Genomic DNA, 26,459 nt, shown 5'->3' with positions numbered 1-26,459 from the left:
CTATTTTAAACAAGAAGGACAGCTAGGTTCCTCAAACATTTTCCTAAACTCTTCATGTTGCTTAGTTAAGTCTTTGTAAATTTGTTTGGTTTTTATTCAATGTTTCAATCTGAACTCAGCTTTATTACTAATTTCACAAATGCACAGCAGAAAACTGGGACTGGTGGCTGATACATGCTGCCACTCAGAGGGAACTGCACAAGCTGGAGGAATGGAAGAAGAACTCATCAAGTTCAAAGAAGGGAAATACAAAGATCTCCAGAGGTGCCTTCCTCAAATTAATACTAATTTATGGGTGAAGGCACAAACTTCAGGACCTTCAGTGCTGAGAGACATCTATTGAAAGAAAGCTTATTAATAAATCAACCAGCCCAAGCATATGGAGAAAAACTGTTCTGTATTTCCTTGATGAACTCATTTTCTTGTAACAATACCATTATCACGTCAGCTTTGCTGTGTCATAGTGACAAATCAGAATCTCTACGTACTTGTGGTTTTTTTATTGGCTCCACCACTTTTGATTGAAAATATTATTAGCACAGTAAACAAGGAAGGCTTTATGCTTCATAAATCTTTTATTTATTCATATTGCATAGACATACTCTGAACACCTGTTGTTTTTTCCTAATGACTGCTTTGACATTTAGTCAATACATTTGCTTCTAAAACAGATAAAGAAAGTCATGTGAAAGTGAGTTTTTTTCATGCCAAAAGCTGAAGGTATCTTCTTGCTGAGAAGCAGCACATACCCTGAGCAAAGCTGTCAGGTTCAAGTTTCTGCCAAAATAAGCCTCAGACACTCAGTTTTCCACATACATGGAATTGGAATGGGAATATCCTGGGATGGGAATAACTGGGCTGTGCACACCCAGATTTCACCTAACTCTGACTTAGAAGGGCTTCAGAAAGTGACAAGCAAACAAAATCACTCCTTTTTACATGAGGCAAGGTAATAATTAAGCTCACCTCTTCTTCAGGTTCATTTACTTCACTTTCATTTCCAGATTGTTCCTCTGTCTCTGCTCCACCTTCCTCCTCTTCTTCATCCTCTTCCAGATTCTCTCCTTCTGTAATGGAATCCTTGGAATCTTTGTCATTCACAATTCCTGAAATTTGGAAAAAGAGGAAGACTTAGAACATTAGAACACATATAACCACTCAAATTTTATGTGGAAACTCACATCAAAAGTCCATTGTTACTGAGCACTAAAACTTAAAATATTTGACTTCTGAATGAAACATTTCCTATATACTTAGCTTAGACATAAAGGGTAATAATGTCCTGTCAGAAAAGGAGGAAAACCTTAGAAAGAATGTTTAAAATCTCCCAAAGAGCAGAAGAAGCTGTCCAAGTTGCCTCAATACATCCTCAAACTAAATGTGGACCCTACTGACACACACAACAAAATACCAAACTACAGAGACTGCACAAAATCAGCAGAACCAGAGACATGGAGCCCCTGCAGTCTTTGCTGCAGTACTTCCCTCTACTGTTAATTAACAGTTTTGAAACAACAATTTTCTCAGCCTATAATAAACCTTTATGACCCTGTCCTAATGCTCTGAGGCTGCACTTGAAGCCATGAGGATGTGGGTGCCTATATGAAATCTCTGGCACAGCAAAGTCTCTTCCACAAGTACAGTCTGGTGTGCTCATCCTCCTTGCAGACAGCTCTGACATTCCTACACTGTGTGTTTAGTTCATCTTGCAGTTTCTCTTGCTGACCTGCTTGCCTTCTGTCCCTCAAGATGTTTTAGTTTACTCTGAGTGTAAAATATCAAACATAAATATCTCCTTTCTTTCAGTAAGGCATCCTTCAATCTAATACCATTATCTGTGCCATTTCCACAGAAGTAAAAAATTAGTCTTAGCTTTTTCCAGTGCTTCAGTGTCCAGTTTAGTCTTAGATATAAATTTCAATCAGAATGTATTTAAGAATTGAGCATGGTTCTGATTCAGGAAAAAAAATTAAGACCTGTTTTTAGAGAATGACTGCTGCAATGTTTAAGCCATGCAGTGCAAAATCCCCAAACTTCCAGCATACACTACATTTTTTTTTTTTCATTTCTTAATTTACATAATCTTAATTAATTAATCTTAAAGATTAATTCTTAATTTTTTTCATTTCTTAATTTACAAAAAAATCATACATTTTTTTTTCTTTTCTTAATTTACAAAGCCACTTAATTCTCCAGAGGACTGCTCATGTCAGACTTCTACACTGCTAGTTTCTCTAGGAATTGACTGAGGAGTCAACACAGTCATTATTCAGGCTGTCATTCCTTTTTTGACATTAGACCAACTGCACTTAGGGCCAGCCAGAGTAAAGTTTTGTGAAGCTCCTGGTATTTGTAGGAAGGAAGTGCTGAGTGCCTTTCAAAAGAATATTACAGTTCATATAACTCAGATATTTCTTCTTGGTTATCATTTTAAGAGCATGAAAACCATGAGTTTAGATGACACCATAGAGGAATTCTAATCTGCTTTTCAGTTACTACATAGGGAATTTCAAGGCATGTCAATTAAATAAACAGCATTATTTTAAAAAAGGTTCCTCCTAAAACAGAAGTTGCAACCTTTTATGTGGCTATTAGACATACTCATCTCACTGAATGAAAGGATTATTCTTAGAATGTGTCCAAGTAGGTGAAATGCTCTAATTAACACTTGTGTAGTGTAAAATTTGCATATAAAATCTTTTAATGAACAAGTTTGTTTTCAAATAAAAACGGAAGATTAGAAAACAACTCCATTTAGCAATGAGCACAGCAGTGTCCAACATTTTCTAAGAAGGGATATGTACAAGAGGTGTAAAGGTTAATATGTTGATAACTGTTTAAATACTCACTAATCAGTGTATTTTCAACTGAGCTGTGCTGCCAGCCCAACTGTTTTCTCCTGAAATTAGTGTGATTACTACATTCTTCTGATTAAATTAATGATTTTCTTCCTCATATCTTGCACCATGTGACTCCATAAATACATATACACATACTTCTGCTCTCCAAATACTATTATATTAAGAGTATTCATACTATTTTTTACAACATCTATTACTTTAGAGTTATGGAGATTCTGTATGGTATGATTAGAAAGAAACATGCAAAAAAGCTACAAAAATGTTTCTATCTTGAGAATAAATGATCATAACAATAACAAGTTACCTATTACCAACATAAAGAGTCAATTTCAACAACTACAGGAACTGTCAAAGATACCTAACTTCCCTTGCACATTTTCTTACCCAATTTTATTAAGAATTCTCGTTCCAAGTCTTGCACCTGTCTGACAGCTTCTTCCAGAGAATTGCAGAGCTTTATCTTTGGTCTCAGCAGTTCCAGTGTATCACTGATCATATAGTCTATGTCTATAGGAAAAGGGTGGTCTTTTGTCCAAACATCCAAACTTTTTTTCCACCACACATAGCGCTGGAATACCAAATATTGAAATCAATTATATGCACACTGATGTTTATAAATCATTTAAGTTATGAAGTTTAAAATCTTATGTTTGTACAGTAAAAAATGCAAAAGCTTTCATGTCACAACTCTCCTGTTTCATACAACTATTAGATATTTTGACAGCACTAAAACTTGTTTGATAACATTGGATATCACAAACATTAAGAATTGTAATTACTGTTATAAGACTGAACAAAAAGGCCCTGACAAGAAAGTGCCTTCCCATGGCAGTAAACTCTTTCTGAGATGGCCATTTAACAACCAGCCAGCTTTCGATTCCTTCCCCCAAATATTTTCAAGAAAATGAACTTCCCCAAAGGCATATTATGGGGAAAAGGGAGAAAACATCATAAAAAAAAAAAATCTTAAGACTGCAGCCAGCTGCCAGCTTCAACTGCCTTATCCCGTTTGCTTTACAATTAATTCACATAAACCTCTTACAGTCACACTGTAAAAAATTAATGCTGATTTTAAATGAATCTAACAGTAGAACTTAAGAACCAAGGTGCTGCAAAAACTGCATGTGAAAATGAAGTATGAATAACAGAATCTTACTTAAAAGATGACATGCTCAAGAGGAACTGAAATTTTTAGATGTAACAGGAATATAATGATGTCTTCCCCAAAACATTCATTTTTGCATTTAAAAATTAGACCACATCCTACTGTGAACAGCCTGGTCCAGTGGGAGGTGTCCCTGCCCATGGCAGGGGGTTTGAACAAGGTGATCCTTGAGGTCTCTTCCAACCCAAACCATTCTGAGGTTCTATACTTCAAAACACCATTTTACACCTAGCATGCAGATGAGTGATTTGTATCCTTTGAAATAAATGATCACCTTAATTTTAATACCCTTGTTTTAGTATAAATTATAGAGAAAAGCAGAAATAAAAAGAAATTAAATCCAGCAAATTTTAGCATGAATTCCATGGTCTGGAATTCCTCATTTCAGTGTTTAAACATTCATTACGAAATATTTTCCCCACTTCATTAAATTTATTGAGTCAGAACTTTCTTTGCTGCAACTTGTGCCCATTACATCTCATCCTTTCACCGTGCATGCCCGAGAAGTATCTGACTCCTCTTTCTCAACAAAACCATTAGCTGAGGACAGGACCCTAAATAATCTCTTCTTCAAATTCAGCAAACCCCAATGAGAGCACTGAGTGCCTCCAGATCATTTTGGCATAACTCAACATAAGATATCACTTGAAACTAAACTGCTACCAGATGGACAAGATTCTACAAATTACAGTGCTAGGGAACAATGAGATAAATACATACCAGACTGACTTATTTTAGCTTGTTAAAGAACTTTACAGATCTGCATAAAATTTAGAATACCTGAAAATATACAAGGAAGCAATCAAGTTTCCGCTTGCTGGATCCTCTGTCAAAATATTGCCCACAGGTATCGAGGATAGTACAGACAAGTCTGATTCTGAAAAGATGTTCTGGAGGGTCCAGTGGACTAGGACTGCCATCAGGATTCACACCAAAAGAGGTGAAGGAATACAGAGTTCTAAATATTACAGCTGACTCCACCATTCGATAATTGTAAAGCTCCCCCAAAAACTTGGCACTGCTGATCCGCCGTTGGTTGAACTTTGGTTGATTAACCTTTATCAAAAAAGAACAAGAAAATTCACTATCATGAAGACACAGCAGAAAATTAAAAAACCCAAACCCAACCAACATTTTACAAAGCAAGAAAGTGTATAAAAACGTTGACAGAATTTCTTAGAAAAAAACCCAATCTACCAAACAAAAAAAAAATCCCCAAACTCAACCAACCTTTTACAAAGGAAAAAAGTGTATTAAAAAGTTGACAGAATTTCTTATAATAAAAGATGGTTACTTGTGGCTACATACATTACATGAAAGTAAACATTAAAATGCAGTTATGAAAGCTGGTCAGCTAGTAAGTTCTAATACATTTAGCATACACTCCATCTTAAATCTATGATGACTTTTCAGTCAGAGAAATCTTGTCATTATAAGAGCTTTTAAAATATGGACTGGCCTCAAAAGTTACTGGAAGTTGTGTAAATCTGTCTACACTGTCAAAAAATAAATGTTATGCCTTACTATGATAAGGGAGGCAAAACAACTGTCTCAAGTAATGTTAGTTTGGTTTTGCTGGGTTTTTTGGGTACAGTTATTCTATTAATTTAAATAAACCTATACAAAGCAAGTAACTGAGGCAGAAGAGTCATCAAAAAAAAAAAAAAAAAGAGAATCCAAGGATCCCTTTCTTTAAGCACAATTATTTTAGTTTTCCTTTCAACATAAGTAGCTGAGTGTAGCTTAGCAAGGATACTGATTGCTTACCTCCATTCCTAGTCGAATATCCTCCAGCACTCCATCCACAACATGAATTCCCACATCTTCCTGGTAAAGGACCAACCCTGCTAAGAGGTTGGCTACACAGTGAATACTATTATATTTCACATTCCAGATGTTGATCATACAGCATATAACATAGTCCTTAACTTCTGCATCCTGCCAAGGCAGCTTGCGCATCTGTCTCAGGACCTAAACCAAATTTGAAGACAAGCTTCACATTTTAGCAGGTAAAATATCAAGATGCTCCCTGTCATCCCCCCTCTCTCCTGGCTGGAATGAAATCTCTGTAAGCACCTGCAAACAACCTTGTTCTCCCTTCCAGGCCTCCTCCAGGCCTGCAGTGGCTATGGAAGACTTTATGTACACGACCCAGCTACTGATCAAGCTGTCCAAGTCTGTTCCATAATTTCCTTGCTCTTACAGTCTGGATTTAACTGGAGCCCTTTGTCCCTTACTCTCCCATCACAATGTACAGAACACAATAATTCCCATCTCACTCTGCCTTTGTTCAGCATGTGACACTGTTGAGAACACAGGTCCACAACTGGAGCTTTAACATATTCCAATAAAAGAAATTAAACCCTTTTATTAATTTATTAAAATTTAACCATTTTATTCCTCTTCCTTACAACTGAAAAACCATAGCCCTCCCCAAATCTTTTCCAAAGTAACTAGTACACATCACTTTCAGTAAAAACTGTATTAAAGGTTTTGAAAGGATTTACCTTCTCTGTGGTGACCTTGGAGAGATCCTTGTAAAGAAGCTTACGGATATATTCCTGCAAAGGAGGACGTTTTTTCTTCACAGTTTTTTCAGCTGGAGGGGGATTACAGTAGTAATAGGCATTTTCTACCATTGTAACATAGCGTGCATCAAGATGCATTGCTTGTTTTTTCCTCATCATTTGTTCCTGGAAACAAATGCAAATGGCCTGTTAGAGATGCTGACATGCCACATTTTCAAGCCAAAGGCTTTTAGAGTTACATTTGGGATACAGTAAATATGAAGGGTTGCAGAAAAGTAAGTTAAAAGCTTGGGTAGAGAGAAAAAAAGACAAAGTACATGTAATATGGTTCTGTGTTGCTCTTTCCATGGTCATTTTTCTTTATGATCCCTATTTTTATAATGGCTCACCTGTGGTAAAAAGGGTTTCAGAAAAGTATTTAATTCAAAATCTTAATGCTGCTGTTCAGATAAATGGCTCATAAGACTACTAGGAACTCTGTTTAAAACATTATTTAACTAGATTTTATTTAACTAAAGTAGCTGAACTATTGATGTCTTGACACAAACACAGTGAATTATCATAAGACTGGCAATCTACTTTTTACATCAGCATCAGAGAATTTTTGATGGTTTCATACTAATTTCCAAAGCTTTAGACAATAGAATTTTCCTTATTCCATGCTCCATTACTGCTGTTTAGCCAGGCAGAATCGACTGCAAGGAAAACAGTATCTACCATAAAGTAATGTTTCAGGAAAAATCAGACAAGTAAGACTTAGTACTAATTACTGTGCTTAATTGTCATGATTGTCCTGTTTTCCTCACTTAATAAAATCTTTTCTCCATACTTCACATTAGATATGTAAGTTAAGGTTCATTTTGTGGGGTTTAAAAATTTATCTAAAAATTCTGTAAAAGAACAAAAAAAGCAGTTCTGATTTTTACAGTTGAGGATGAGCTTAATTCCATTATTAAATACTTTTTAGTATGTACCTGTGTAATTATATATATATATAGGTGTACTTCTGTAAGTGATCCTATATATTCTAAGTCACTCTGGTTGTGGTGGTTCACCAGGAAACTGGACCTGTGTAAACTTTATTAGCTGCTAGAGGCTGGCTACACAGGAATTTCTAACTCCTAATAGATAAACAAAATTAACATGTAAGTGCTCTTTCACACACACAAATATTAGTACATCCATTCATGCAGTCCAATAAAGCAACCAGGAGTTTAACCCTCCTTTGATTATTGGTGAGAAAGCACTATTTTTCATGCTGGTGGCCTTTCCACTAAACCTGAACAATTTAAAATTTCTTTTATAAGGCAGACATTTCAGTTCAAATGAAATGTCAATGCACTCAAACAGCTCCATAACCCTGAGTTTCAGCTGCTAATTCAATGAGGAACAGTAGCTTTGTGTAACATAGTAACCCAACAAATAATGTAAGTTTCTTCCTGGATTTAGTCATCTATCACCAGGAACGTCTCCATCTGACACCAACCCTAAGGCATTTCATTCTTAACCTTTTCCACAACACAAATGGTCTTTCCTTTGATTCCCTGTGAGACTGTTCCTTTCCAAATGGGAAATTTCTGTCAGTAGCAACACATTTTCCTACAAGCACCTAACAGATGCACAGTACTTAAAACCTGAGTACATAAATTGTTTTATGTGGGGAAAAACACTTAGAGTAGAAAATTCCCAAACTTTACCATGTCATACATGTTAATGTTACCTTTGAAAATGTTTCACCTTTTCTGGATAGATCAAGAGAAAATACACCTTTGCTGCCTTAAAAGCATTTATCATGCTGTATTATAAACTTAAAAATGAAGTGGGTCAAAGTAAAGTAGAACAGAGAAAATGGCAAAAGGGCTTGCAAATAACATTTAAAACCCCCTAAACCTACAAAATTTGTGTATTTTCCTGTTATAAGAAGTTGTACATTATACTGTAAATAATAGTTTATAATTAAAATGTTTCTTCCCAGAAGAGACAATATGCACTACCTGAAGTCTCAACACCACTGTCATTTATTGGGTTTTGAGCAGTCCTGAGTGTGTGTTCTAACTGTAAGTGGATTGTATTAGTCTTAATCTCTACTTATTAAAAATCTTCAGCATTTCAATTTCATATTTCAGTCCTTTTTCAGCTAAGGGCATCAGGACAGGCAGGAAAGAGAAATCATAACACTACACTGTTTGTAGTGATAAAAACCTTGATACAATTCAGAGCAAAAAAGCAAGACCTGTGGTCCAAAGGGCTTTAAGCCCATCAGCTATTTTGGGTCCTCATTCTTCTAGGCTAAAATTAAGAATTGCATAGGTAAAGCACTACATTTGAAAATTAGGTTTCTCCATTTCCTTTGATAAAAACAGACCACAAACAACATTAAAGTATCCATGTTAAAATGTTAAAACTGTTTGGGTTTTTCTTATTGGTGACTACCACAATCTTTCTGCATGTGGCATATATTGCAGAAGCATTTCAAAAGAAAATCTGGTGATCATTAAGGAAAAAAAAAAAGAAAGAAGTAACTAATCAACACCTAAGCATCATGAGAATTCCAATTTTGGAAAGCATTTCAGCATAACTGACATTTAAACATCAGATTACAGCAAGATACTGAAACTGTTTAGCTCCTGCTTCCCTTTAATACCTGCACTGCTCTGCCCTGCTACTCGTTCTGACAGTTCAAAATGGAAATTTTTAATTTCCTGGAAGCATGTTATTGTTACAGTGAATTAACACAGTTCTCCATGCACTGCATTTACTTTGCCACAGCCTCCTCCTCTACAAACAACATCTCCCAGTTTGAACAGCACCAGTAAAAGCAGCCACACCAAGAAGGAAGCCACCATGCACCTTAAGTTCTGTATATTTATTAAGGCAAGTGATCTGGCCCTAAAGCTTAAGACAATTGTCTAAGTTAAATGATTAAAAATGCATCAGGAAGCTTTTAATACCAGAATTTCAAATATTCTTTCAGCAAGACCACAACAGTATAATACAAGAATTTGACATTTAAACTCAATTATGTTACAGAAACATAGATCAAGATGAAGCTGATCTTCCTTTTGAAGCTCCAATTCAAATAATCCAATTCAAGTAATTCATTTATCAACTGATCAATCCCAAAGCCAATCTAGTTTTACATTAGTATTTGAAATTACATAAAGGACACTGAATTTGAAAGATTTGCCAAGAATACCATTATGAGAAATAAACATTGTCCTAATAAAAGAAAAATCTCTAAATCATCTGCAAAACATGAAGTAGTTCCACAAAACCAGGATAGGATCACTAGAATAAGTTACTTAGTGCCACTACATTTGCAATGCCCTTACAGAACACTTTACTTCTCAATAAGTAATTTTTCCTTAATTACTTTTAAAATCCATTCTTAACTATGGCTTTCTTCTACACCAGGACAAAGCAACATTGACATGCAGCCTGTTTGGAATCTTATTACAAAATACATCATCAGCAGTAAAGATTAGGACCAATAATTATTTAGAGGATCAACAGGCCTTAATTCCACCCATAAGAGTAGATCAGCTTTACAATTGCTAAGATTTTTACCACAAGATTGTTATCAGCTTTGAGAGAAATCTTTTCCACAGTTCACCCTAACTTGTGCCATAAGACTATGATCCAATTTGTTTAAGACTATTTAAGTCAAAATTATTCTCTGTAGGATTTTTAGGGGAATGTTAGAAAATGCAGCTATTAAGATGGATGCAGAATATAATTCTATTTAGCCTATTTTACATCTTAATAAATAGATAGTCCAAACTTATTTGCCATCTTTCACCTTCTCCTGGCTCCTCAATGAATAAGAAAAGACCACTTATCCAAGACCTTGTGAGGCTTTAAGCCTCAGGAATTCAAACAGTGTTTGTGGTTTGTCTTGCACTTCACAGTTAAGCCATGTTTAGCATTCATCCAGCAGATTCCAGCAATCCAGCTAACAGCCAGCATTTTTATAGTGCATAACAATAAAAGCAGTCAGTTACAAAAACCAGCTCTGGTTTAAGTATTTCGTTTTTCCTGACTTCTAAAACTTTTATTAACTGCCATAAAGTGATAGCAATGAGTAAAATGTCTTTTAAAGATAATGAAACTCAGTTTTCAAGGGAAAAATTCTTGATTATGGGAAGGAATATATTTCACAATACAACACATCAGCTGGCAAACGTTTAGAAAATTGAGATTCAAACCCTTCAAGATACAAAGTACACCTGCTACAAAAAGCAAGAGCCAAGGAACTGGCAGTTAATTTGCCCATCTCTTTCCTCTCATGACTGTACCACCTCTCAACAGATGTTCTGACATTCAAAGAGGTTCAGAAAAAAACAGTATTTTGTGGAAAAGAAACTGTACAACATTATACCCAAGTATGCAGTAGCTTCTCCATTAACTAGAGCACAAGAAGAGAGACTGCTGGTTTAAGGGAAAGTGGATCTATCTTTGAAGATCTTCTTCAACCATGTCTGATTTGGTGTCTTGCCCTGGACAGAGAGTTTTAGGATTGTCTCCCAAGTCAGTAAATATATTTTTCAGTTCTTGTTATTATTATTTATTCAGTTCTTGTTATTTTTAAGTCTTTGTCAGTACTTCTTCAGACTTACAGATGCCAATTCTAATCTTAATTCCCAATCTCTATTTCTAGGACTGCTTAGTGTCTTCACAAACTTTTTTTACATTTAGAACCCCAAATCATTATACAGGGCATAGAAACCACCTCTTGCACAAATGTCTTCACCTCCAGTTGAAATCATGTCTGGTTCTATTCACCACTATTTTTCCCCTCAAACACTATTTCACTATTTCAGGCATAGCTACAATATTCTTTCAACCTCATCCTCGGGGTTTCTCTGTCTCTGAATTACTAGAAGTTCAACAGCAATAGCTTTTTACTTCAGAAATTGAATTCCTTTTCTTACTTTTTTTTTCAAGACATAAAGAGGTCTTCAGGTCAACTGGAGTTCTTGAGAATAGTTTCAAAAAGCAATTGCTTAAGTCAGAACATGACACCCTCTCCCATGAGACAAGTTTTCTCTTACCAAAAGAACACTGGTTCTTAGGTGAGATTCTGGTGATCTGAAGAGGAATCTTCCACAGGTTTCCAGCAAGGTACAAGCCATTTCAATGTGGTGATGAGAGAAGTCTGACAGAAGCATCTGCAATGCATTTAGATAAATCACAGCTTGTTAAACATCTTTTTCAGCTGCACAAAACATGAAGTTATGCCTACCAGACTGGACACTATGCTGGGGTACTAAATTCTTTATGAATAAATGCCAATGGATTTCACTGATCAGATGTTAGGATTGGCAAGGTCCTGGCACAGGTTGCCCAAAGAAGTTGTAGATGCCCCCTCCCTGGAAGTGTTCAAGGTCACCTGGATGGAATTGAAGAAACCAAGTCTAGGAGGAAGGAGGCCCTGTCCAAGACAGGGGCTGGAACCAGATGATCTTTAGGGTCTCATCCAACCCAAACCACTCTATGAATATTCAAAAGATTCATCTCATTTTAAAATTCTTCTAAGAACAGGTTATGGACCCCAAATTTAGGCTTCAGAAGAACAAGATGTTTTGAAAGACCAGCATAAAAACTCCCCCCAAACTACCCAATAACACTGCACAGGGGCAGTAACCTCAGAGCACACCTACCTGCACTGTTTTCAGTTAAGCAGTAACTATAATTAACACAACTTTACATTTTACAGCATTTTATAGACAAGAGAGGTGAAATAATGAGTGATTATGATTTCTTTAGGAATACAGCTTTGTTATCTAGCAAGTCAATGAATAGAAACTATTCATATAGAAAGTGATATTAAGCTGTGAGTCTCAAGCATCTTTTATTAAAGGCACTTTTATTTTTTTAAACCTATTTTTAATTTGGGAATTGACATCAAGGTTTGAATGTTTATCAGCATGCAAAGTGAGATGATGTGCCTAGAGATGAATGCTTTCCAGAGGTGTTTTGCTCCTCAACAAACAAAAGCTCCTGCTAAATGGCATAAAAGCCTCTCCTTGCATCACTGAAATCCTTTTTGCCTCCTGTCCCTCTCCCTTATTTTTATTTTCTCCACAAAAACATTCATTAAAATCAACATTATGGAAGTTTTACAATGTACACAGCAGATTAATAAGTAGCAATATCTGCCATACTTCCAAAGAAAATGATGAGCAGTTTGGTCATATCCAGATGTAGAAGTTTATTTTAATATATTCCTCCCATTAGAAGAGGAAGGAATTCTACACCTTCTAACTTCTACAGCAGCTCTAAAAGTCTCCTCATACCCAGCAGCACAGACAGCAGGGTTTAAAACACCCCAAGTAATGCATTCAGGTAACATCAGGAGCAGGTAAGTGAAGGGGAATAGGATGGGGCCACACTGTCAGCACACACAGGAGTACAGGGCTATCACAGCACCAACCTTTAAACAGTGCAGAGTATCATTTTTGGAGAACATCTTAAACTTGGTGAGCTCACCAATAAACCTCACAGTTTTATTCTTTGTTTCAATGTTGATCTGGTCCTTTTTTCTTACCTAAAAAACAAGCAAAAATTAATTGTAGGCCTTCAAAATACCCACTTCTAAATTACTTTGATCTGAACATGCACAAAACACACTTGGGAATTCAGCAGTGTTTGGTATCACTTTGGTTCCTCAAGCTCCACCTCTCATTGGGTTTCCTAAAACCCTCCCTACAACCTTGTTTCTTCAGAACATTTTCAATTCTTTTCCCCATCTCCTTACCCCCCCAAAACAATTAATTCCTCTAGCATACCTACTCCTAATTACTCTAACATTCCCCTCCTTGGCCCAGTGAAACAGTGATAAAGAATTCTAGATTCTACATTCAGAATTTTCTACATTTTCAGAATCAATAAGAAGTCTCTATGTGAATAGGACCACTTGTACTGTCCTCAAGGAAACATTAAATATTGATGGTTTTTTTAAATCAGATTAAGTAATGTACAGACTTTTAAAATAACTAACATTCAGCATAAATTTAGGAACCAAACAAAAATATATCTATGTCTAAACATAACCCATAAAATAGAAAATTGTATTTCCCCAACAAAAAGAAGTTTTTCTGAGAAAGTTAACATTGTTAAGATTCAAGTAAGTCTGAGCAATTTATACACATTTTTAATGTCAATATTAGAAAAAAAATTGAAATCTGTGCCACAGAGCTCAGAAAATGGTGAAGGAGTCATCACTGTGCACCATAACACATTTGGTTATAATATTTAAAAAGAAAGTGATGGAAACAAGACTGAAAAATACATTTGTGTGGAAAATTTTGAGAGATGAAAATTGCAAAATCTAATTTTAATTAAATATTTTATGGTAATACTGATCCCTCCAATAGTAGCTTTGTAGTGGGAAATGTTAGCGCAGGTCAGGTCTCATTTTAAAAGCAAGTTATTTATTTACAGAAAACTCTTAACACAGATGGAGCAGAGTATCTAATTTTTGTAACTTTTGTACAGTTCATTTATATAAATATGTAAGCATATATGGAAAGTTGAACAAATTTCTATTTAACAAAGTTACAAAACTTTCTCTTCTTTTTTCTAGAACTGCTGAAATGACAGAAAAATAGTCACTGAATTTTAGAAGTAGTATTTACACAACACAAAGTGGGTTTTTTTTCCCCAAAGGTTGACTTATGAGATTAATTGATGGTTTTAATAAAAATATAAATCACTAAAACATACATGGAACCTGAAATCCCCTTTCAGCATGGAACAGAGATCCTCTGCTACATCAGACATACAGGGATGCAATGTGGCAACCAGTCTTGCATAAAATGGTAACAAATCCAATCTGCAAACAAAGGAGAGGATAAAATAGACAATTTAGAGACAAAAATGTATTTATGTGTACAAATATGGGTACCATTTTACTTGTGAAAAGAATCAATGCACTGACAGAACTACATACATGCCATTTTTGTGGCTCACTTCAGAATGCAGTATCATTTAAAAACAATCCAAGAAAGCAAACCCCCATATCCTGTTGGAATACTTCAGAGTTCATTTCCTTTTTAACTCCTGCCATAGGTAAAATGCTGAATACCATCAAATACAGGATCTGACCTTCAATCAATTACCAAACAGAAAGAAAATTCACATCTATCTCAACATGCAAAAAAAAGGTTCTTACAGACAAGGCCATGGGTTATGGCAAGGTATTAATATTTTTTCTGAAAAGCAGCAGACATAACTAGGAAGGTAGAGAATATCTTTACTTTTAAGGTGGGAAACTCTTAAATGAATAGCAGTTATTACATAAAACAAAGCTGAGCAGATGTGATGTGGCCACTCTTTTCCCAAAAACTCCCACAAATGGTAATATTTTCAAGGTTGCTGTAGAATTTCCTTATTTCCTTCTCTCTTGCCTTAATTACATGCCTTCACACACATTTCCTTTGCACATTTATGCAAACCAGCTGTGTATATATCAGTTTTAAATGCAGAGAAACCAACTGCACTCTGAGGCCTCATAATATCATTTAACAAGCTGAAGGAAGTATTTTCAGTTTATTTTCAGAATGTTAAGTTAATGCAGTAAACAGATGAACTCTAGAACAAGCCAAAGTAAGTGGAGAGGAACATCCTAAATTTGCATGATTCTACTGAGAAATTGCTTGTAAGGGAAAAATGCATCTTGAGTTTGCACTTTAGGAAGGATTAAGGTTTTCCCTAGTGCTCAGGAAAGGAAAACAAAAAGAAAAAATATTCTAACCAAAAAAAAAAAAAAAAAAAAAAAAAAAAAAAAAAAAAAAAAATCCAAAAGCACAGCTGATACACAGAGCTTGTCATGGCATAAAGCATCAAGACAAAAACTCCAAAACAAAACCATCACAACTGCCTCCTTTCTCCTTTTCCAAGACATTTAATACCCACTCACAGAAAAAGAGACAATTATGTATTTCAGTTGTGGGTTAGAAGGATCAGAATATGCTCCCCCCAAAAAGCATAACCAGGCAGCCTCCTGGTAACACCCAAGACTCCTGGTGAAACATTGTGGGTATCTCAGTTACCTATTTAACAGCTTTTATCTCTTCTGTTAATCAATAACTGAAGCAGTATTTACATTTTTCAAGCTTGTTGGAACACACAGTCAAGGCTGACTACTCACAGCAAATTACTACCATGTTATTAAGCATTTAGGCATTAACTTTGAGAGAAGTGAAAGTCTCACTACTTCACACACACCCACAAAACTAAACTGAGAGAGGATTGTGGCTGAGCTAAGAGGGTGTATTTAACTGAGGGGATTTCTGTATGGCAACTCTTTTAAAACAAAAATCAGAAAGTTTTATTCTGGTCTCAACAAGTACCTGCCTGCTGAGAGCCAATAATTTCATCTCTGTAAACTGAGTATACCTAGGGGAAAATTAAAGTCTTAGAGCACATTGTTGTTATTCCCTTGCAGGACACAAAAGGTTTCTTCATGAGGAAGCATACTAAGACTGGGTATTTCTAAATAGGTGAAATATAATAAGGAATAGCCTTGGGTTAATTATGCTGAAACTGGCAACCAGAGATGGAATTTGTTCCCTCTCAGGAGAGACAAAATTTCATGTTCAGCAGTGGAGACATTCCAGTATCAGTGGCACCATCTACTGGTACATGCAGTGCTTTGTTCCCTCCAAAAGCATTTCTTTTTCTTGAGAAGGGGGGGAAGAACTTAACTAAACCCCCACAAACCCCACACTGCTTTCTCTTCCTGCTCTTCTGGCTATGAAGCAAGAGCTGGCATCAGGAATGGGGCAGTCACTCTCTGAAGTCCCCTGAATATTCAGCACCACAGTAAAAAGCACCACTTGTGACCATTGTCACTTAGACCCCATACCATGGACTGAAATCCAGTCAGCTCTGGATCTCAGGCTCACATGAGCTACACATCAGTAAAATATTTAAGAGCACATCTTTTTTCCACCATTTCAAATGTCAGTTTATTTTAAAAAGCCCAAACAAAGAAAACCAATCCTAAACCAACTTACAGAAAAACTTATCTCAAAGTCCTAACTGCAATCTCTCTAAAATGGATACATCCAAAATTTTATGCCCAGGAAGAGTGAAGGGGGCATTTTGTACATTTCCTAATTTCTGTGATTCTACAGAACAGCTCAAAGAATGAAGCAATGGAGCCAGAACTCCTGTGTCACAAGCACAATGCTAATGGAAAAAGCAGAGCATTCACAGGGCCTGAACAGGTACCCAGTGCCACCCACACTGCTCAGTGGCAAGAGAAGGATGATGTGGAATTGGAATGTTACCAGGGAAGCACTTTTGGCTTTTATTTCTTTGCCAGGACATAAAACTCCTTGATCTCAAGCACATGCCTCAATTTCATCCTCAACTGAAACAGGCCATGCAAACACTGATAAGTCAAGTTCAACTGAACAAAAAGAACCTTGATACAGAGAAGTCTCAGGAAGAAAAGCTGACAGGAAATACACAGGAGGCTTGCAGCTTTTGAATTAAAATTTAACACTTGAGAAGCAGCTAACTTCTGAATGAAGAACAACCAATAATAACACTAAAAACTTCCATGTGGAAAACAGATCTCTTACTGCAGGTAAACTTGCAACACAGATCTCCATAGATGGGAACATCAAAAAATACCATAAGCCACAACAGCACCTATACACTGCTTAACATTTATCTGGAATTGTTTAGAACTTAAAGCCTAAGAAAAGATTTCAGACTTCTCATATTGAAGTAAAGGAAAAATATTTACAGAATTGCAGTATTCTGGAAAACCTAAATAATTCTGTGTACAGGAAGACAATTCAACAAAGAACCACACAAAAAGGTCCTAAAGCTGTGAGCAGTATGGGTTAAATCACTGCCTGCAGCCCTGGATTAACAGGCTAATATTTAGTTTTAAATCAATCCTCCAATGCAAATGTGAGAGCCACTCGCATACTGGCATTGAAAAATCTTTTTAAAAGGCCTTCTGTTCTGTTGGGTTGGAGGTTCAAATCACAGCTGAAAATGTAAATGTGATCCTTTCATCAGTATTCAAGAGAGCAGGGCAAAGATGCATTCTAACACTGATTTACAGTGAGTTGAGGAGGAAATGGCCTCTTTTGTCAAATTAAGTTTTCTGTCCTGAAGAATCCTGATTTGTCCCAATCTATCCAACCCTAGTGGTAGCAAGAAAGCTCCCTGGCAACACTACATAATGACTTCGATTTCACAGTGTCTGTTTTACACATCAAACAAAAAACCAGTTTTACACTTTCTTGATGAAACTGTTGTGCCTGCACATTTCCCAAAAGTGATCTCAGGAGAAGAAAGAGAACTTATTCTGTCATTGAAATACCCCATCATGGCTGCAAATAAAACAGCTAAACTTAAACAACATTAACTGATATGCTTGGAAACTAAATGCTTTTTGAAAATATACTGCTTTATCTGCATCCTCAAGGACACTGCTCCTCTGAAGCTTTCACAAAAAACCCTCCTCAAAAACATCAGCATAACAAGCACTCCTCTCCCACAGTATCCTAGAGAGATACTGCAAAAATTCCTGGACTAGTAAAAACAAGTATGGAACAACAATAATGGAAGGTAAAGCCATATCACTATGGCTCAGTGAAGAGATACCCTGAGCAAAATCATCATTAATGCACAGTACACAAAGCCTCAAAGCAGTGTGCAACAGAATATCTTTCATTTTCTACATCAGAAAAGATTATGAACATTGATTTGAAGACACACAGCAGAACTGCTCTTTTACCAACTGCAGCAATACAGTTCACTTAAATATTGGGGTAGGTTCCCTTTCAAATTGTCTGCATCTATGGGCAGCTCAGCTGGTATTTACAATCCAGCTGCTTGTGTTCAGAACAAGCAGCTCAGTCAACATCCTGTTTTTTCAGTGGAGTAGCCCAGAGATGGGCTCACCAATGCAGGCACATAGTGAACTTAAGGTCTTGAAAGAATCAAGGTAGCTTGAGTATTTATTAGTCAAGTAGGTCCCAGAGGAGACAGCAGGAAAAGGAATTAAAAAAAGAATGGTACATCAAATGTTAGTACATCTTAATATTAGGAACAATTCATAATTATAATCAAAGACCAGCAGTGAGAAGATCAGCTGAGCCTTCACTTCAGTGTTGGCTCCAACCACTGGAGACCAGAACCATCACAACAGCAGCAGCTCCTTGAGGCTATCCCACCATCTATCCTGCTCTGTTGAGGCTATGAGAAAAGCTAATATTTTAAAAATTATTATTACTTTTAATACAAATCTGCAGGGCAATGGAATTACCACTGGGAAGATGACAAATCAATGGCAATAAGAAACTATGTATGCTTCTAGGAGTTTATTAACTCTGCTCCCAGTACAGCCTGATCACAGACACATCTTTTAACAGTGCAATATATCAGGAATTGAACTTTTGCTTTCATGCCATCTGTGAAATCACACTGCTGAATAACAGCCTTATCATGCTGTTCCTGTTTGAAAGTACCTCCTTTCACTGTGCACATGTACAAGTTCCTCCAAATCACTGTCACCTAGCACAATTTAGCAGATTATGCAAAGCAAATAAAGAATTTTCAAAGAGGTTCCAAGAGCTGATAATCAAATTCAGCAATGTGGAACCTACAGCACCAGGAAATAATACAGGACAGTGGTACAAACATTTATGTAATGTTTGTCACAGCCCAGCCAAAAAGCCACTTCCATTTTACAAGTATGGAAAATTCTCTACTGTGGCAGAGCTGAAGGCAAAAGTCTAAGTGCTCCTGCTGATTTTCTTTTCTGTAAATGTCCTAAGTTGTGAAAAAGAAATTCTGCTCACATTGTGTTTTGATGCATTTCATGATTACCAGCAGGCTGATAAACAGAAATGTTACTTCCCCTGCTACCTACATTTGGGCTAAAGAGCACTTGTTACATCTAACACAGAAGATAATCAGTTGCCTGCCTCCTCTGTGATTAATTAATATGTTGGGCACAATCAGGCCTCTATCAAAATCTCCAAACAATGAGGTCAAACCTGTAAATTTTAGAGGCAAGAACACACAAGAGAATGAAAGATTATGTGTACTGCTTCACCGTGGAGTCAGGTTAATGCTCAGTCAGCAAACAAACCATTGGTTTGCACACAGCAAGAGAACAGGGTTATTAGCACAGCAGATGGTTATTTCAGATGAGATGTAGAAATAGGCTGAATTAGGGTTGAAAACACAGCACAAGCAGTGAATAAACTTGAGAAAAACAAAGCACCAACTCTGCTTGTTCAAAGTCTACACATGTGTTAAAAAAAACCACAGATATTCAAGCTATGTTTTTCCCCCAGTGTTAAAAGGTAATGGAATCAAAACTCTTAACAAGAATTCCAGGATGATCATATTCACTTTATGTTAAATTCAGCATCAAAACAGCTCATGATGAGAAACAGAGCAAGATGAAGCAAGAAAAGCCACTTCTTCATAATTTCACCTATTTAAGGCTCAAATTTAGCAGAGAACAGAGAAATATTATTCCTCAAACAAATTTAATGTTTTTAATTGAATATTTGCAAACATTTTTGGAAGCAGGGCTCTTCCTGTAAGTGCAGGAAATCTGCTTACACAGAGACAAGGAGAAACAGCAAGAGCTTTACACAGGCACATGTACACAGCCAGGAGAGGCCAGGCTCCAAGTGCCTGGCCTAGAGCTGCCAGAAGGCACAAGGCTGTAACAATGGCCATGTACAGCATCAGGATCAACACATCACAGGAAATCCTCCTTCCAGACTATACTGTGCTCTAAGTGCCCACAGGCTCTAACACAAAAAAGTGTAAGCTGTCCTGAATGAAATGAAACCTCCCTTTTTGGTATCAGGTAGGTTTTACTGTTATTTTCACAAAAAATAAAGTAATTTTTAAAAAGTAATGAAAAGAGATCTGCTGTAAACACCAAGTATTAGAAAAAAAAACCCTTTTAAAAACCTTAATTTTTTACAATTTATCATAGTGTGGATCATTGATTCTAAATATTTCTTTGGTGCTTCAGCATAAGCCACTCCAGAAGTGCAGATCAGGAACAAACAAATGGAATATACACTGGTTTTAAAAACTACATGCACATGGTAAATTAAATAATAAATGGGTGGATCCAGCTTGATCCCCCTTCTGCTCTTACCTTTGTCTAGGAACTATGAAAAGTGCTCGTACCAGTTTTCTTCTGTTGGCTTTTGTATTCATATTCATGCAAAAATCCATTGCTGCCTATAAAGAACAAAGTTAATGCAATGCTTCACTTGAATGCAGTGGGTTTTCAAGAAAGCAACAGAAAATGGTGTTTACACACAGCTTTTACAGAGTTATTCCTACTACATACAACTGCTTTAAAAATAACCATAACGACAAATCTTCAGTTTTGGCTAGAACTGGCATAGGCAGAAAACATGTCCACTGAGAGGAATACAGACTGATTAAAAATTAATTCAGCTACTGTCAGACTCCAAAGATTGAAATCTTTATTTCCTATCTATCTGATCTAGCATTAAGGCTTTTAAGAGTGTGAAAAACTGAAACTATGACTGTACCTTGTCTATGAGGTCTCTGTTGACACAGTTTGGAAGCTGCTGAAGAAAAGCATCTACAATGAGTTTTAAATGAGATCCAGTACTGGCTTCTTCATCTTCTTGTTCTAACAGAGGAAAATAAACGAGCAGCAGACATCTTTAAGCTATGAAATATAATGATATACCAACACATTCCCCAAAAGGTGCATTTGTAATGTTTAGTTGTAAAGTATTCATTCCTCTTTGTAGTCACTCTTCAGAAAACTGCCTTTACATTTGCTTATTTTAAAAGTTGTGTGAAGGAACTGGTAACTTTCACTACATAAACATCTTTAAAATAATTTTCACTTTTATCTGAATGACTTGCTACAAAATCATTTATCACAATCCTAGCAGTTTCTAGCTGCTAGTTTCATAAATAAATAAATTGCCCTGAATGCACTCTACAAATCCACAAACCAAAACAACCACGTTAAAAAAAAAAAACAAACCACAAAGAAAAAGAATTCTTAAAACCAATTCTTTTTTACCTTGCTCATCAAGAAGCTTCTTTGTAAGATCTTCTGCCTCATCTCCACAGTCCAACTCCAGTGCATCATCATTAATATCCAGGTTCTCCAGCTCCAATTCCAGATCCTCATTCCCAGCTGCTTCCTTATTATCTTTGGCATCTTTTGAATCTATTTTCAAGTTAAGTAGAAATACCAAATAAATACTAACAAACTGTTAAATACACACAGTTATAATTAGAATACAGGAAGATTAATGCTGCTAAACCTACATCTCTATTGTCTTAATGCAAAATCTTTTACACAGATGAAGAAAAAAAAGGAAAAAACAGAACAGGAGGAAGGTGTTGATGAAATACCATACTATATAAAAGGTCAAATAAAGATTATTAGTTTCCTTGAACACAATATCTGAATCAGAAATATTCAGAAAAGCAGTTAATATTTTTCTTGGACCACAACACTGGTCCAACACTGAGCATTTTTCCAAGAGATTACAATCTACAGAATTTTACTGCTTTTCCAGGCCTCCTTCCAATTGCATTTGCAGACTCTGCTTCCTTTAAAAAAAATAAATTTCAAGGCAGATAACCTTATTAAAATTCTAAAATTTTTCAAAGCCAAGTGTGACAACTTGTAAACAGTGCACACACCATATGGAAATACAGACTCACAAACAAGTAACATGTTCAGAATCACAGGCAAAATGAGTCTGAAATGGACTTTGGTGGTATCTCCAGTTCAACCTTTTGGTCAAGGTGGATGAACACTAGTAACACCACATTTCTCAGGTATTTTTCCAGTTGTTTTAAAATAGTAAGACAGAGATTCCAGTCTCCCTGGGCAAGCTGCTCCAATATCTAAAGATCCTTAGAGGGAAATGTCAGAATTCTCCAATCATGCATCTTGTGTTACACACTGAGCCAGGGATGGGGACTTTTTATCCCATTGCACCTGAAGTCTGCACGTGCCTGGCTGTGAACTGAGAGCTGTGTCACAAGTGATGAACCAGCCAGGCCTTCTGATCTAGTGAAATTTTATCCTGACAATGTCACCTACCATTAATTATTTAATAAGAAAATAACAGTGAAAAAAACCCCAAACACTAACATCTGCAAAGAAGGGAAAACTCTTCCCATTTCTCACAGAAAAGTTGGTGTTTACTCACACTGGTTAACTTCCAATTTCATGAAATTTACAATTCTAACAACATTAAAATCAATTTACTTTTCTTCTTCCTTAATAACCAGATGTAATCCCTATCCCACCTAGTTTATTCCCTAAAAATTCATCCAAACAGGTGTACTGTCCTGATAACACAAATTATTTTATTAGAGACTCATTACTTCTATCAATCAAGTTTTTTTATCTGTTAGACAAGATATCTTGAAGAAAATAACTTATCTAAGCATCCTACCTCTTGATTCATCTTTGCTGGAATCCTTGTTCTGGGAATATTTTTCATTATCTTTAAACAAAATTGCTGGCACAAAAGCCTTCAAGTCAATGAGATTCTCATAGAAGTTTCTAGCATCTTCATCTTCCCAGATACCCCCCTCCAGGTCATATTCTCCAGGCTTCCCTGGTGTGAAAATATCAATACCAGGTCCATGTTCTGCAAAAAAAGTTATTTACACAAATTTACATCTTCTATGGGGAGGCACCTTAAGGAGTCCTTTTAGGAAAGTGTTAAACTATTTATTACTACTTCTGTTTTCACCTGAATAATTCAATGCATACTTAAAAGTGTTTTTAACAATTCAATCTTAGTATTAGACATACCAAGAAATTATCTTAAGATCATAAATTTCATTTTGATTAAAAACTCAGAATCAGAGGAAGTCAAATCAAGAAAAACTAAGCAGCACATTATGTGGTATTAGAAAGTTGTATCAGACTTTAACAACATTAGCATTAAAAGTAATCACTTGGAGTATGATGAATTGTATGAACCCCACTGAGTTTTAAGAATGAAGTTTAAAAAGAACAATTTAATACTTAAAGGCATTTAAAAAAACAGCTTTTTAAAGTTCAAGATAATTTAAAGCAAAAGATACTCATGATTTCAACAACATCTCAACGAATCTCAAAGTTTAAATCTAATGGCATTGAAAGCTGCACTCCTGCTCAGGAGGCCAGACAGCCACACCTAGTGACTTATCTGCCTTATCAATGTTCCTGCCCATAATATCATGCACCAAAATAGACTTCAAATGTATTTTTTAACAGCATCAGCTTTTAAAACTCTGACACAGTTTTTAAATTCTAAAACCTGCATAATATTAAAGGAAAGGATCAGGTTAAAAACATTTCTCATTTTCCATTTATTACTCTATCCCCAGAAACAAACCTAAAGAGATATTACTTAGGTTTCCATACACACAATATACAATAGTTATGGCTACATATTAGGCATAATTACTTTAATTTCAAAAAATAAATGTATTATTCACTAGCTGATACCCCTTAGGGGGAAAGGCTGAATGAAATGAAACCAGCAGAAAGAACACACTGCTAAGAGGGTTTGGTTATTTTTTCCACCACACCCAAGCAGAGTTCCAGGATCTGTTGACCTGCTTTAGAATCTGGCTTACCCTCAGGTGTTGGCTTCTCTTGGGGGAGGTCAGGCATGTTCTCATCCAAAAGATCAGCCAGAGACTGAGAACTTGCCAACAGCTTCTGATAGGACATGGCAAACTCCTCATACTGCTTGTGTCGATCTTCACTCAGCTCTCCTTTGGAGTGCAGAATGCGTCTACAAAAACCAAACCCACAGTAAGACCACCCATCCCTCAAACACCTCTGAGCTGTGCTGAACCATTAGCAATTCCTCTGAGCAAAGCCAGCCTGCCCTCCTTGAGGGAACTGGAACAATTCTAGCTTAGACTGAAATAGCAAACATTTAAGTGACACTAATATTGTTCCAAATCACACTGAATTTCCAACTTCAATCCTACTTAAGACAGTCCAGTCACAGAAGCTCCAGCTTCCATGTCAAAGAGAAAGACTCACTTGCTCTGCCACAATTAGGCTGTAAAAGTCCTAAAAATACTTACATAGTAAAATAAAATATTCCACTTTATCAATAAACTAGATAAAAATTGCTTTGCACCTGTAACAATCCATTTCCACATTGTTTAAATGATTACATGAACTATTGTCACCAGGAGGGTCAAAAAATTTGCAAGCAGCCCACTGACTTTCCAACAAAACAAGTTATTTCAAGGCTATCAGCCCAAATTATGAGCAGCTATATTTGTTTCTTCAGGTGCTCTTTATTTTTTTTTTTACAAAACTATTCATACTTGCTTCAAATAATAATTTTCAACATTGAAGTCTGTTGTCAAAAGTAACTTGCACTTGAAGGAACCTGATCACTGCTTACAAGTGATTACTGGCATCACTGACCAGGCACCCTGCACTGAGATGAAAGCATCAGAAATCTGAAAAAGGTGCAAATGCCACAATTCCCAGAGCAGGTTGTATCATTGCATTATCACTGTAGGGCTCCATGACCATTAGGCTTTTATTATGCAATAGGCAAACAGGCACAGCCTTGCCAAAGCATCTTGTGGCAGAAGAATTCTGAAATAGTTAAGGCAATGTAAGTTGAGGGTTATCAGTCTCTTGTTCCAGATTAATTGTAAAACAAAAGTCTTTTTGTACACATTCACAGGGTGAGCAACAAAATCACCTATCCCTGCTCAGAACCTCAAGTGGACACAGGTGTCTGGCAAGAGAGCAAGAAGCATTAATGCTGGCACAAGTTCTATTTCTCTGACAAAACACACTTATTTAACATGTACTGCCTGCTCCTGCAAAGTACAGCAAAGAAAAATTAACAAATTAAATAACCCCTGAGTATTTGTGAAGTGCAGTAGTTCAGTCTGGATTCAGGAAACACAGTAAGTATCTATTCACAGCTTTTCCATGGAGACTGCTGTCCATTGCATACATATTTTAAACCAGCAGCTTTATAAACACCAGCATTGAAGCTCTCTGCTATTATTCAAAAACAAAAAAGCAAAGTGCTGTAACAATAGCACAAGACTTTCAGTTCTCAATTTCAGTTTCAAGAAGACAAGTGTTAACAAATTCAAAGCAGTTAAAGCAAATAAAGCAAACTAAAAGCATGGTTCACCTGTGAATACAATTACAAGTACAGCACATAGTACTTGTCTCACTTCATGTCTCTTCAAAGCACAAGGCAAGTTCAGCACATCTTAAAAACATCCTTAATTTAGACAAAAGAAGTTTCTTCCATAGCTAACACTTTTCTTGGAAAACTCTCTTCAGAATATGGGAATAATCAAGGTGTTTCCTTGCAATGACACAGCCTGACAAGTTTTGTTGTGCCCTCAGCTGTGTCACCAAACAATCACCAGGTTCTATGGTTATGTCTATATTAAAATCAAAGAGTAGCTCAAGGTACTTTTCCTAACCATCCACTTGAGTCTGCTTTAATTTTACCTAAATGATTCCACAGGTAACACAACACTAAAGCACTCTTAATTTAGCATAGTAATTTTCAATTAATTCAACCAAACTGTACAGCTTAAATTATTTCACAGTCATTCTCCTGACAGAGATAAATTGATGAGTTATTTACCTGACAAAATATCATAACCTTAACATGTGACACAGTTAATGCACAAAAGGGAACACTTCACTCCCTATTCACTTCATTGATTGTGGAATAACACTGTGAATAAAAACTACAGCAAAATGGATCAGATTTTCAATACACGGAGAATTGCTTTATCCAATAGGATTACTGGGTTTAAAAAAAAAAAAACCAAACTAAACTAACCTAACCAAACAAAAACACCCCAAAAAACTACCACCCACAAAAA

General features: G+C 36.1%; 1 protein-coding gene across 4 annotated transcripts in view; it reads right to left on the bottom strand.

Moving 5' to 3' along the window:
• The window catches only part of UPF2 (UPF2 regulator of nonsense mediated mRNA decay), a 54,116-nt gene that overhangs the window by 17,993 nt on the left and 9,664 nt on the right, over positions 1-26,459 (bottom strand). For all 4 annotated transcript variants that reach the window (XM_071424099.1, XM_071424102.1, XM_071424101.1 and 1 more), the window contains exons 4-16: positions 24,201-24,361; positions 23,024-23,221; positions 21,628-21,777; positions 21,119-21,222; positions 20,713-20,798; positions 14,280-14,388; positions 12,988-13,101; positions 11,606-11,722; positions 6,534-6,719; positions 5,794-5,997; positions 4,807-5,082; positions 3,246-3,429; positions 967-1,106 (exon numbers count right to left, since the gene is read on the bottom strand). In XM_071424099.1, coding sequence (XP_071280200.1) covers positions 967-1,106; positions 3,246-3,429; positions 4,807-5,082; positions 5,794-5,997; positions 6,534-6,719; positions 11,606-11,722; positions 12,988-13,101; positions 14,280-14,388; positions 20,713-20,798; positions 21,119-21,222; positions 21,628-21,777; positions 23,024-23,221; positions 24,201-24,361 — 2,029 coding nt within the window. The remainder of the gene's footprint in view (positions 1-966; positions 1,107-3,245; positions 3,430-4,806; positions 5,083-5,793; positions 5,998-6,533; positions 6,720-11,605; positions 11,723-12,987; positions 13,102-14,279; positions 14,389-20,712; positions 20,799-21,118; positions 21,223-21,627; positions 21,778-23,023; positions 23,222-24,200; positions 24,362-26,459) is intronic.

Source organism: Agelaius tricolor, unplaced genomic scaffold (assembly GCF_023055355.1).
Source record: "Agelaius tricolor isolate 1412-34295 unplaced genomic scaffold, bAgeTri1.0.p SCAF_3, whole genome shotgun sequence".
NCBI lineage: Eukaryota > Metazoa > Chordata > Aves > Passeriformes > Icteridae > Agelaius > Agelaius tricolor.
Note: the sequence above shows the minus strand (reverse complement) of the source record. Positions and strands in the feature narration are given on the sequence as shown.